Source organism: Falco punctatus (genome assembly GCF_963210335.1).
Source record: "Falco punctatus genome assembly, chromosome: 9".
NCBI classification, from domain to species: domain Eukaryota; kingdom Metazoa; phylum Chordata; class Aves; order Falconiformes; family Falconidae; genus Falco; species Falco punctatus.
Genome location: NC_137589.1, coordinates 48,146,149 through 48,158,497, shown reverse-complemented (window position 1 = coordinate 48,158,497; position 12,349 = coordinate 48,146,149). Strand labels below are relative to the sequence as shown.

Here is a 12,349-nt window from a genome sequence, read left to right as displayed (position 1 = left end):
AGCTTTTTATTTTCAAGATGTTTTATAATGGGATTATTAGTTCCCAAGAGGTGTTTCAAATTGATTCGGTAAGGAATCGCTTTCATTTCTCCTCCGCAGAGATGCGGTGGGAATCCAGCCTTTGGTGCGAACCATTGCAGAGCTCTAGATGCCGCAGATCCGAAAAACTCCCAGCGTGTTGGAAGGATGCGCGGCTCCCCTCAGCCCTGTGCGCCCCACATGTGCCTTTTGCCCTGTCTCGGGTGTGACTCCGTGGTGTGCAGCATCCAGGCGAACCAGGCTGCAGCCCCGCGGGAGCGGCAGCTCAAAAGGGAGAAAAAAAACCCAAAACGACCCTCCTTGAAAAAAATCCCCCCTTTTCCCTAAGGAAAACCCCCTTTTTCTGGGGGATCTGACCTTTTCCCAGCACAGGTTTCACTGCATGCCCAGCTGGCACGCTGTGCCTTGCGCCCAGTGGCCCTTTCACCGCAGCGGCAAGGGGAGCGCAGGCATCTTCAAAAGCCCTGGAAAGAATTTGGTGGGAGGGGGAGAAGGGGTTTTACAAGCTCCCATTCAAAAATGGTCACTTTGAAGTGATGTAGCATTTTCAACCCTTTGAAGACCCACAATTAGGAGGGGGCTGGTGCAAGCGAAAGGCAAAACTACTGAGTGACTATCCCGGGCTTTCTTTCCCTGGGCTTTTAAGGGATGAACTTTTCCTCCCTGCCTGCCTTTTTCTCACGAGCCCAGGGGGGTGGGATTGGAGTGTTTGGGGGAGTTTTGGTTTGTTTCACCACCACCCCCCATGCAAGGAAGGCGGGGGTCTGCTGTTGGCGTTGCCCACCGGCAGCAGCAGGGCAGCTGATGGAGCGTGTCGGAAGGGAGAGCAAATTGCCCGGGATTCCAGCAGGCGCATCGAGTGTCTGTGCCCTGGCGCTGGCAGGGCTTGGGTGCTGCAGGATTGGGCCAGGGAATCTTTTAGGCTCCATAATGGGGAAAGGTGTTGGCCATCAGTGCTGGCTGCTGGTAGTGTTGTTTCGGTTGGATCTGAAAGTCCCAACCCAGGTAGATGTCCCTCCTGTCGGGGTCCTGGAGGCAGGTGCAGAGGTCTGGTGCTTGAGAGCAGGCACGATGAATAGAAAAGGGAGAAAAAAGGCAGATGTGTGTCCACGTGTTAGAAACAGAAGAAAAGCAAGTGGCGGCCCAGGGTTATGCGGGTAGCCTGTGGTCTGTGTGCTTGAAGGCTCATCCTGCAGCTTGGGCTCCTCAGCCAGGCCCTGTGTGCCCATGCTCAGGCCACCCTGTGCCATCGTGTAGCACAGAGCAGAGGGAGGCAGGAATGGGGTGAGGGCAGAAGCCCTGCCTCCTGCCCTGGGGATCTGCCACCCACTGATGAGCTCTGTCCCAGAGGAGCCCCTGGGAGGGGTCTTCTCCTCCGCATCCCTGCTCCAGCTGGCCGAGGGATCTCCTGAGAGCAGCCCAGATGCTTCACCATAGGCCAGAAATTGGAGAAAATGGGAAATTGAGGTCACTGTTTTTACTCTGAGAATGGATGCTATTGTCCCAAGCAGATGCAGAGGGTGAAAGAAAGGCCCATCTGTGAGCGGGGGGCTGCAGGGCACTTGCCCAGGGCACAGTGATGGTGAGCCCAGCTCTGGTCCAGTGGCTGGGACTGCGCTTGGGGCCGCTTCCCCCTTGTGTAGTGACAGCAGTCCCCAAACTTGTGACACTGCTGGGCTACGTGGTGGTCCAGGGCTGATCTGCAAAACCACCCTGAGAACATCTCTAGTGAAAGCCTTGGCCCTGAGTGTGGCGGTTTGTCTGCTGGGAACGGGGGGTGACCACGTCCCAGTAGCTTGGGCTGGTCATCTCCTCTGGGGAGGTGTGACATGTCTTGGGGACTGTGGGGAGCCCCTCTGAACCGGGGGCTGATGTGAGCTGAGCCTCTTGCACCTCTCCCAGGCTGTGGCTCTTTCTGCTCCTGCGGTGGCAAGTCGAGGCCCTGCTGGGCAACTGTGGGGTGGCTCTGCCAAGGTGAGGTGGCCGTTTCAGGGCTGTCCTCAGCCTTGCTTTCCCCCACGATAATCCCCAGCATGTCCCAGTTCCTGACAGCATTGGGATGCTAGGAAGAGCCAGCCAGGAATGCTGGTGTCCCTCTCCATCACAGCTGGCTCCTGACAAGGTTCCCTCTGATCCTCAAAAGGGGCAGGCTGGATGCCCCAGAGGTGCTGCTGGAGTGATGCAGGATGCCTTTTGTTGTCTTAATGGATGCCCGGGCAGGACAAGCCCCCCCTGCCAAAAATGAGTCATCCCACAGCAATGACTGCGGCGGTGTCCCTGGCTGCCAGGCATCCTGATGGATGGGAGGTAGCTCAGCCCTCGGCTTCCGCCACCCGGATCCAGCCACCTGCCGTGCCCCAGCCACGGGCGGTGAGAGCTCCCGAGCTGCCAAAGATGCTGTGGGGTTTGTGCTGGCCGGGGCGTGTGGGGCACAGCCCCACATCACACCCCACTGTGCCCCTTGCCTGGGTTCTGTGGTGGGAGGTGGATGTCACGCATAGCCCAGCACCCAGTGTCCTTGGGAAGGCCAGGAGAGCTGTGGATATCATGAGCAGTGCAGACAGCTTTTAGTGGTGGGGTTTTAATTAAAGCAGCAGTAAGGGCTCCCCTTGCTGTTTGCTTGCACTGTAACGTAGCCTGGGGGCAGGGGGCACAGCACATCTCGGAGAGCAGCCTTGCCCCACCTGTCACAGGGAGGTAAAACCATTGCACCCAGTAGAGCAGCAGCACTGGTGCAGTTACCCCGACTGGAATAGCCCCCGGGACCATGGCAGACCCCGCTGCTGGCCAGGTAGAGGAGGTGTGGGAAGCACCGGGCGGCTGCTGGGGAGCAGGAGGCTGCCCAGGTGCCATGCTCAGGGCAGGCAGTTGGTGGATGCTGGTGGCCACCTCCTCCCAGATTCATGGGATGCTCCTCCCTGGGGACGCAGGGCAGCGCCTGGACTCCCTGCAGGGATAACAGGCCCCTCACAAGGGTCGTTCAAGTACCTGAGCACAGACTCCCCTCATCACACCAATGGCTGATGGTTTATTTGCTGTCTCCTCTCCCCTCAGGCTGCCTGGTGAGGTGTGAGGAGAATCCCAGCCCGAGCTGCGATGCTGCCGATGCTGCCGTGCCAGCCTGTGACACAGCCCAGCCTGGCTGCAGCCCGCACAGGGAGCGGCTGGAGGAGCCAGAGCAGCACAGGGCGGCAGCGGTGCTGGTGGGGGGCACGGTCCTGCAGGTCGCTGCCATCCCCCCAGGGGTGCTGGACAAAGCTGACCTCACAGACTTCTACTGCTGCACCTGCTGTGGGAAGGTGTTTTGGGAAGGGTCCCATTTTGGACGTGTCGTCTCCCAGTTTCAGGATGTTCTTGTCACTACCAGGGATGAGCAGAGCATCTACGAGCTGAGCTGAGGTGGGGCACGGGGGCTCCACAGCGAGGTGAGGACCACAGCGGGGACACTCTCCAGTGAACCTCAGCAGATTTTTGGCCATGGTTTTGTGGTGTGAGGTTGGAAGTGAGGGGCTCTCGTTTCGGGGTCCGCTGTGCTGATGGTTTGTGACAGCCCGAAAAGACATGGAGATCCTTATTAAATCAGAGGTGGCTGGGGAATGGACCCTTTGCTTTATTTCTGCCTGCCTCCAGGCTGGGCATGGCAAGAGGGTGACAGAGCTCTCCGAAATGCCACCCAGGCAGTGCCAACCCCATGGCACCTATCAGGCCCTGGCACCCTCGCCCCAGTGCCCCGCTGCTGGGCCGCTTGTGTTGGGGAGCCAGGAGCTGCATCCCCAACAGCAGCAAGGGGGAGAGAGCATCTCCGGTGCCCAGAGTGCTCCCCAGCCTGTGGGACACGTGCCATGCCATGACCCATCCCCAGCATCCCTGCTCATCCTGGTCCTGCTCTCCCCGCAGCTCTCCCGGCATTCCTTGGAGGCAATGGGTGGGCACAGGCGTGGCGGTCTGGGGGGCCTCTGGGTGCACCACAGTGCTCACCAGCACCCACATCACCCCGTGCTGGAGCTGGGAATGCCCCAGCCGACCAGGCTGGTCTGGGCAGGGGTCCCATGGGTGGCAAAGCTGCCTGCCAGCCCAGCAGGTGAGCAGCACCTGCCTGCCCACCTCCCCCCAGATGGGTCCATCAAGGCGCCCCCATGCCCAAGGTGTGTAGTCCCACCATTGCCAGGATCCAGGGTTCCCAGCGGGACCAGCCGGCATCCAGAGGAGGCTGCACGGACCGATGGGGGGGGGGGGGGCAGGTGACGTGAGGAGCCCAGCCAGGTTGGTCCTGCAGCTCCAGGCGCTGCCATCTGATGCCTCCCTGTCCAGGAACAGGCTTCAACCACTCCACCCTGCAACTGGGGAGCATTTGCAAAATTCCTTCTCTAATCCCGGTTAACTGCCAGGCCCTGATGTTATTGCTGAGAGGGCCCGAGGGGCTCTTGGCTGAAGTGTGACATTTACGGGCCAGCAGAATGCCTGCCCAGGCAGCTTACGCTGCAATGCGAGACTCCCTTTCCCTCTCCAAGAGCTCCTGCCAACATGGTGCCGGGGGGCTCCTTCCCTGCCCCCAGGGACATCTCAGCCCCCAGGCTCAGCCCTTTGCCAGCTTTTTCTGCTTTAAACATTCCTCTTTCTGCAAGCTTCTGCCCAGGCATTAGTACAAGTGACCCTGAAAGGTGACCATCCCACACTGTGCCCGTAACGGTCCCTGCTGAGTCCTGGCCATAGGCACAACTCCCTGGTGACACTTTCCACGGTCACAGTATGCTCTTTTGTCCTCATTTCCACCAAAAGGTGGCAGAGGACGCCTGTCCCCATCTCTGCCCCATCTCTGCCCCATCTCTGTCCCCATCTCCTTCACAGCCCTGCCAGGGCCCTGTTTCTTTCAAGTGGAGGCATAAAAATAATGTCACCTCCTTCACTGGCGATGAACAAAGACGAGGAGGATGCCAGCAGCACCGCAACGGCAGAGCTGTCACCGCAGCAGCACGCACCACTGGCCCTGCGTGTGCTTAAAGGTAAGGATCCATTTTAGCAGGGCAGAGGTGCTGAGCCTGGTCCTTTCCCATCAGGACACACTGAGGGGTGCATCTGGCCCTGGCCAGAAGCAGCTACAAGGATCTGTGTTTCCCGAGGGGTGTGTGTGTGTGGGGGGGATTTTCCCTCCTTCCCTGCACTTAGCTTGGCAGAGCTTGGGGAGAAAGCCTCCTCCATGGTTGAGCATCACCATCATCATCACCGCAGTGTCTGCCGGACAACGGTCATGCCCCAGCACTGCTTGCAGAGCCGCTGTGGTGCGGTGGTTAGTGTTTTGACACTGGCTGCTGCAGATTGGTCTTAAACCCACCGTTCCTCTCCTCCTAGTCTGGTTTTGGGGGGCTGCAAAGCAAAGCCTCACTGACAATGCCCCAGCCAGAGGTGGCCGTGCCCAGCACAGTACAGCCCCTGCGCACAGAGGACTTGGGGACCACATCTCCTGCTGCCAGGGCTGTGGCTGCATGGGGGTGCTGGGTCTGGGGGGATTTCCCAGGGGGATCTCTGAACCCATGCCACCTCTGCCCATGGTGGAGGGCTGGCAGGTTCTGTGCTTTCTGCAGAGTCACTGCCAGGGACGGTCACATCTCTCCCCTCTAATCCCCTGTCGCCAGGGTGGGCTCTCGCCCCGGGGAGCCCTGTTGCCCAGCTTCCCAGGGGGCTGGTGGCCATTCGTCCTCCCAGGCCGGTGGGGGCAAGGTGCTGGAGCGCAGCACCCAGAAACAGTCTAAGCAAAACCTTCCTGCCCCACCGCCTTCATCACCGCCTTCCCCATCTCTCTTGGCTTACCCTGGAGATGGCTCTGCTTCTTCCCGAGACAGGCAGAAGAAAAAGAGGGATTTTCCCACTTGGCTGGAGGCTCCTGGAGCCCAGCACACCTTCCTGCACGCGCATTGACACCTCCAGCCATGGAGGTTATTCCTCCTAGTGGGATTAAAATGCCTTCTGCTGGGCTCGCCCTCAGTGGCCATAATTTTTCCATCAATTCTTTCTGTTTCTCTCCTCAGTTGTTCTCATTTTTTGCATATGACATGAAGGAATTGTGTTTCAAGTCCTGGTTTTCCAGCCCTGCGCTCTCTCTAGGTGTTTGTCTCTAGGAAAGCACATATTTTTCTTAATTCCCTATTTATCTCAAATGGGAATTTCCTCTTTGCTTTTACCCCCAGGTCATTTTTATCATATTTGTGGTGTAACAGTTTGGGGCAAGACAGTGACAGCAGGAAGAGGGGGATTAAATTGTGTTCTGCTAAACTGGCATTGTTAAATGTACCTGTAGGCCTTCTGGTGCTGGAAAACTGGTACATGGAGGGACCAAATATCCCCTTTGTGGGTGATGATACAGTCAGTTGGAGACACAGACCCAGATTTTACATGCCCTGGGCCAAGCTCAACCATCTTTGGGCCACAGTTACCTCGTCCTGGGCCATCAGGATGAGCTCCAGTATTGAATCCGGTGTTGGTGCAGGGCTTTGGTGCTAGGAAGTTGCACCCATGATAACACGTTTTCTGCCTCTATGTCATGGGTAGATGTTTAAAAGTTGTCCTCTATTCCTAATGGCAGCATCAGAAGCAAGCACCTTCCTTCTGAGCAGCTGAAGTCCCTTCATCCTGAGTCATCTGTGGTGCTGTGACAGTGGCTTTGCTTGGACGTGCAGTCTCAGCACTATGGACCGTAGCATATGTCTTCTCATCCATTAGTGCCCAGCTCTGATGCTCTCCATCTTTCCATCCCTCCACCCCTCCCCATCCCTGGCCAGGGGCAGAAAGGCTGCCTGAGGCTGCCAGGACCCTTTTCTCCTTTAAGCCCTTCCCAGAGCCCTCAAGTGTCCAGGCTGGGTGGCAGGAGACCTGCGGAAAGGGGCACATGGGATCGCTGACCTGGGACACCCACTGCCCCGTGGCTGCAGGGTGCTGTGTCTGGCCCCTTGAGGACGTCCTGCCCCTCTCAGCCTTGAGTGGGTACTCTGGCTCTGGGGGTTTTGCCATTGTCCCTGTGTGTCAAGGTGACCTGTTCAGTGCCTGGAAGCGGCATGTCCTTACATCCACCCACCTCTGGTGCCAGCACCCTTGATGGTCTGCAAACCAGTTGTCGGCTCCTCCAGCAGATGAGCCACCTCCTCTGTGAATGCTCCCAGCTTGTGCCTTGCCATGTCCTTGTGGGCAACCAGACCCCCAGCTCCCCTGGAGCAGCACGTGGGGACCCTAAAAGTGTCCTTTAAGCAGGGGGAGGATGAGGCTTGTGCTTTGCCAGCAGCCCTTCTGTGCCAGCCACTGGTGGAGGATACTGGGGGGGCCACCCCAGCCGGTGAGCATGGGACTGCCGGTGCCAGAGGCTGAGCAGCCCGAGCCCCCCAGGCTTCACACGGATTCATCCATGTGTCAGCATCCTGCTGCTTTGGGGTTTGCTCTGGGAGGACAGAAACTGGGGATGGAGCAGAGCAGGAATGCTGCAGCCTCCCTCTGTCAGCCCCCGCGGTGAGCGATGCTTCATCGCGTGATGAGACGAACCTCTCCAGACCCTGTTTGGGGGACGCTTCTGAGTCACACGAACATCTGAGTCAGTTGGGGTCAGAGCTGAAGCCCCAAGCCTCCCAAACACCACTTCCAGCCAGCCTGTGAGCGTTTCTGGCCTTTGCTCACTGGGGTTTTGGAGCTGCGGCTTCACGTTGGTCTGCCACTGCCTCCCCTGCAAGAGGGGGGCTGGTGAGGGGGACAACGGGGCACGCTGACCCTGTCCCTCACCCTGGGGATGGCTCCTGGCCACAGAGCTGCCTGGAAGGGACCCTTCCTCTGATCCCTGGGGACAGGAGGGTCACCTTCTGGCCACCTCTAGGACTTTATCTCCCTGCCATCTCTGTCAATTTGGGGGTGAGTGCTTGCGCTTGCAGGCTGAGCTGCTGGCAGCCAGCTGTGCTGGGGCAGGCTCACCACGGTGGGAGTTGTTTTAGGAGAAGACCAACCCAGAGCAGACACCAGCAGGTCATATGTGTGCGTGGGCATGGCATGGGACAGCTCCCAAAGGGTCTCATCCAGCTCCTGGGGATGGGGGCAGCGGCTGAGACCCAGCACAGCACCTCTCCCTTTCTGCTGCCTGCAGGAGGTGATGTCGAGGTGGGACCTGTGCAACAAGGTCATCTCCAGTCATAGACACAGTCAACGTCAAACTCCACCTCGAAGCAGCCTTGAGGAGCATCCAGGAAGTCATAAATTGTCCAGTTTTGAATGGTGGATACAGATCAAAGGGAATTAAACCAGCTTTTTAGTCAGCCTACAATATTGTTTCCCTATCTGGCTACTTAAAAAAAAAGATTAAAAATCCCATTGTCTGTGCCATACTAATGTTTAACATTTATTAGGGCAGTAACGAGCCCTCCGTGGTTTTATGGAGCCGTTTGATGGTGTGTTGGAAGGGCAGCGCCCTGGCAGGCGTGCAGGCTCGGGGGGGGGCTGGCCACGCCGAGAGCCCTTCGACCCCCAGGTCACTTCACCTGCGCTCAGCTCCTGCCCCGGCAGGGCAAGCTGCAGTTGTGGCCAGAGCCTGTTGATAAAACAGCGCTGGGGAAGAAATTTATCTCTGTTTTATCACGCCAGCCTGAATGAGACCTGAATGAGCAGCTTCTCTCAGCCCTGAGAAATGACACGCTGCATCGGATATCAGCCGGTTCCTCTCCTCCCCTTGTGTACTCTTCGCATATCCTTCGGATTTTGATGGGGACAAGGTGTTTGGTGCTCAGGCCAGCTTTAGTTTACAAGTGAATATATCAACATTGTTCCTCATCAGGCAGGAATGCACTTCCCTCCCTTCTCCCCCACCTTATCCCCATCCCCTTCCGAGCAAACTTCCTTCCTCTTGTAATCTGGAGCGGAAACCTCACCGCATATTTGACCAGCTCAGAGAAATCAGCTCGGTTTTCCCTGGCATGACTTTGTGCCTTGAACTAGGGCCGGCCGGTCCCTCAGGCAGCTGGCAAGGCAGGGGAGGAGGAGGAGGAGGGTGAGGGTTGTACCGCTGCCCATCCTCGACACGGAGCCACTTTTCCAACCGGATGCTCCGATCAAGCTCCCAGTTGCTCGGCTGCCGTTTTCAAACAAACCGGCGTGTTTCTGGGCACGGACCCAGGGCAGACGAGCCTGAGGCTGGCTGCAAGCTCAGGCCCTTGTGCTGCCCCACACCTCGGAAACTCTGCTCCCACGGGCGGGGAGTCACTTCTGCTGGCCCCTTGCCGGGGGCAGGAGAGGAGAGAGGTGTCGGTGCCACGTGAGGCGGGAGATTTGCATCAGGAGGATGTTTGCTCCCTGGGAAATAGCCTGGGACCGGACCCTTCCCATCAGCCTGCCAACATGTGGGCATGACTCTCAGGCAAATGAGCTTCTACCCGCTCGCCAGGCGTGCCTCGCCATGTGTCCTGCGGGGGGACGTGGCTGTGTCACCCCTCAGCCTGCTTCCACCCCAGGGATGCCCCCGCGGAGCAGTCAGGGGCCCCCAGGCCAGTCTCAACGGGATGTATCGCATCTTCTGGAGGAACCAGGTAGGAACAGTGGGGTGATGTACCCCCATCCCCACAGCTACTACAAAGGAGTGACAGCACAGCACAATCAAACAAGTGGCCCTGGGGACCACGCGTCTCAGGAGATGGCCATTTCCTAGCACCAAAGCCTTGCACCAACACCAGATTCAATACTGGAGCTCATCAGGACAAGGCAATTGTGGCCCAAAGATGGTGAGCTTGGCCCAGGGCATGTAAAACCCAGGTCTGTGTCTCCAACCGACTGTATCATCACCCACAAAGTGAATATTTGGTCCCTCCACGTACCAGTTTTCCAGCACCAGAAGCAATCGTCAGCGCCCCAGGCTGGGTACATTTAATGATGCCAGTTTAGCACAACGCGGGCTTGAGCCAAGGTGGTTCGGTTGATATGTCTGCTCTGCTGCCGCAGCGTGGCCCAGCAGCACTGGGACAGTGGTGCAGCTGGAGAGCCCTGCCTGTGGTGCTGGGTAGGAGCTCTCCAGCTCCAAGGGGTTCCCAGCCTTTTGCCCAAACAGCATTTTCCTGCTGTCAAATGTGGAGGCTGTAGGCTACATCAGAAAAGCTGCAGCATTTCCAGCAGGATAAGGACTGATAAGATGGGGCACTGGAATGATTGAAGGCCAAGCTGCAGTGCAAGGACCCAACCTGCACAGCCCAGCACCAGGTCACCACAGCCCCGTGGGGAGTCGGGGTCCTGCAGCCCCAGGGCCAGGCATGCAGTGATGTCCCCCACCTGTGTCCCCGCCGAGGGCAATGACCACACATAGGGTTATGACCATGCTTGAGTCTCGCTCAGGTTTCAAATCACATTTGTCACAGGCTGGGAGGGAGGGAAAGTGGACAGCAGCATCCACAGTGGCATCCACTGGAAGTGGCAGTCCCCAGCCCACGTTCCCGCAGTGACCCCAGTGGTATGGGGTGTCCCAGAGGATGGGGGATGCCTGGAGCCTCCCCTGGTCCCCAGGGCTTCCCCAAACCACCCATGAGTGTTTTGCCCATGGTGACTTGCTCCCTGCAGAGGACACAGGGCACCTGCACATGTGTTCTTACTGCACGAGGACGTTTCTCTTGCAAACCCCACTTCTGGCCTCAGGAGCTTCTGCCCACAGGACTGGCTGGGGGGGCACTGCTGGGGTCCTGCTGAAGGCTGGTGTGATGTGCCCATGGGAAAATCATGAGACCAGTCCCACGGCCATGCCCCTGCTGCTGCCCCACTGCGGGCAGGGCAGCTCTCAGCACAGAGGAAGGTTTTGCCATGGGACATCCCCCCGCAGCCCCTTCCCCACTTGCCAAAACCAGCCGCCCGGGGCAGGGCTCCCCTCTCCTCCCACCCAAGGGTGGATCTCTGCAGGAGGGGACCGCTGGCACCCAGCAGCCCCCACCCCCGTGGGCTCCCACCCTGCCCGCACCTCCACATCCCCACGGCGGCTGCGGCGGCCGCTTTGCCCAGGCCAGGGGGCGAGGAGGGGGGGCGGCAGGGCCAGCGGCCGGGGCAACCTGCGCCTTCCCCCCGGCTCGCAGGGAGAAGCAGGCAGGTCGCTCTCCCTCGCACGCCTTTCGCTGGGTCTCCGCGCTGGGAAGAAAAGCTCTCGTCTTTCCCACGCTCTCCGACACATTTTAATGAATTAAGTGGGGGCACGCCCCCTCGCCGCCTGCCCCGGCCCCCCGGCTCCCGGCTCCCTGCGAGGCGCCCCCCGGGGGTGCCCGGGCTCCGGCTGCCTCGGCCGGGCACTGCCCGCTGGCTCCTGCGGGGGAGCGCTGGCCGTGCCCGGCGCCCGGCTGCGAGCCCCGCCGGCAGCGCCTCCCCGCTCGCCCACGGGCAACCATGGCGGGGGGGGGGGGGCGGAATTCGGTCGCCCCGTCTCTTGGGGAGGGGATATTTTGGGGGAGGACGTTTGGTTTGCTTCAGGCATCGCCGTGCCGGGTCCCCCTCCCGCCGCCCGCAGCACCGGCGCTCGCCGCGGCTTCCCCCGTTCCCAACTGAGAAAGCACGGGGCGGGGGGGGGGGGTGGTGTCTGCAGAGCCCCCCGGGGGGACTCCAGCCACCGGCCCCCCCGCAGCCCCACAACCCGAGCCTCCGCACCCCCGGCTCCCCTGCGCCTGTTAGCTGAGGTACAAATTGGAGCTAAAATGCACGTTTTCCAAATCTCCTTTTTAATTTTTTAATTTTTTTTTTTATATATTTTTTATTTTTTGCTCTTTTCCCTCCCTCTCTGGCACCGCTCCCAGGCTGAGTCCTGCCCCCACCTGCCAGCCCGGAACATTTGCATGGCTGGGTCCCTGCCCAGGCTCTTGATTTTTCTCACCATGTCGCTGGCAAACGCGGATTTGCTTGCGAGGACACGGCCCTGGCCCGGCCCCAGGCCGGGAGGTGTGAGCGATCCCCTCTCCCACGGCTCGCTGAAAGCGCTCAGCACCCCGCAGGATGCGGCCCGTAAATGCACAAAATCAGCTGTCCCGGGATAGTCAGGGATGGAAAGGAGAGGGCGAGCTGGCAGCAGCGGAGCCCGCAGGGCCACCCCAGCCACGGTGCCACCATGTGGCCCCCCGCCATCCCTTTGCCGGGGTCCCGCCACTCGCCCCAATGTGGGGCAGGGACGGCCACTGATGTCCCTGCTGCCACCACAGCTGGGGGGTGCTGGGGGGCAGAGCCAGCACCCCTTGCCCACGGGGGGACAGGACAGGCAAGGCTGGCTCCTCTCCATGGTCCTCGGGCAGCCCTGGCTCCCGCGCAGCCCCTGAGCCCCCAGCCCACCTCTGTG

The 12,349-nt window shown here is 59.6% G+C and overlaps 1 protein-coding gene across 2 annotated transcripts in view; it reads left to right on the top strand.

The window, feature by feature from the left end:
* Positions 1-4,845, top strand: part of EXD3 (exonuclease 3'-5' domain containing 3) — a 291,634-nt gene extending 286,789 nt beyond the window's left edge. For both annotated transcript variants that reach the window (XM_080400989.1, XM_080401002.1), the window contains exon 21: positions 3,094-4,845. In XM_080400989.1, coding sequence (XP_080257115.1) covers positions 3,094-3,437 — 344 coding nt within the window. In that variant the 3' untranslated portion in view covers positions 3,438-4,845. The remainder of the gene's footprint in view (positions 1-3,093) is intronic.
* Positions 4,846-12,349: the final 7,504 nt, after the last annotated feature.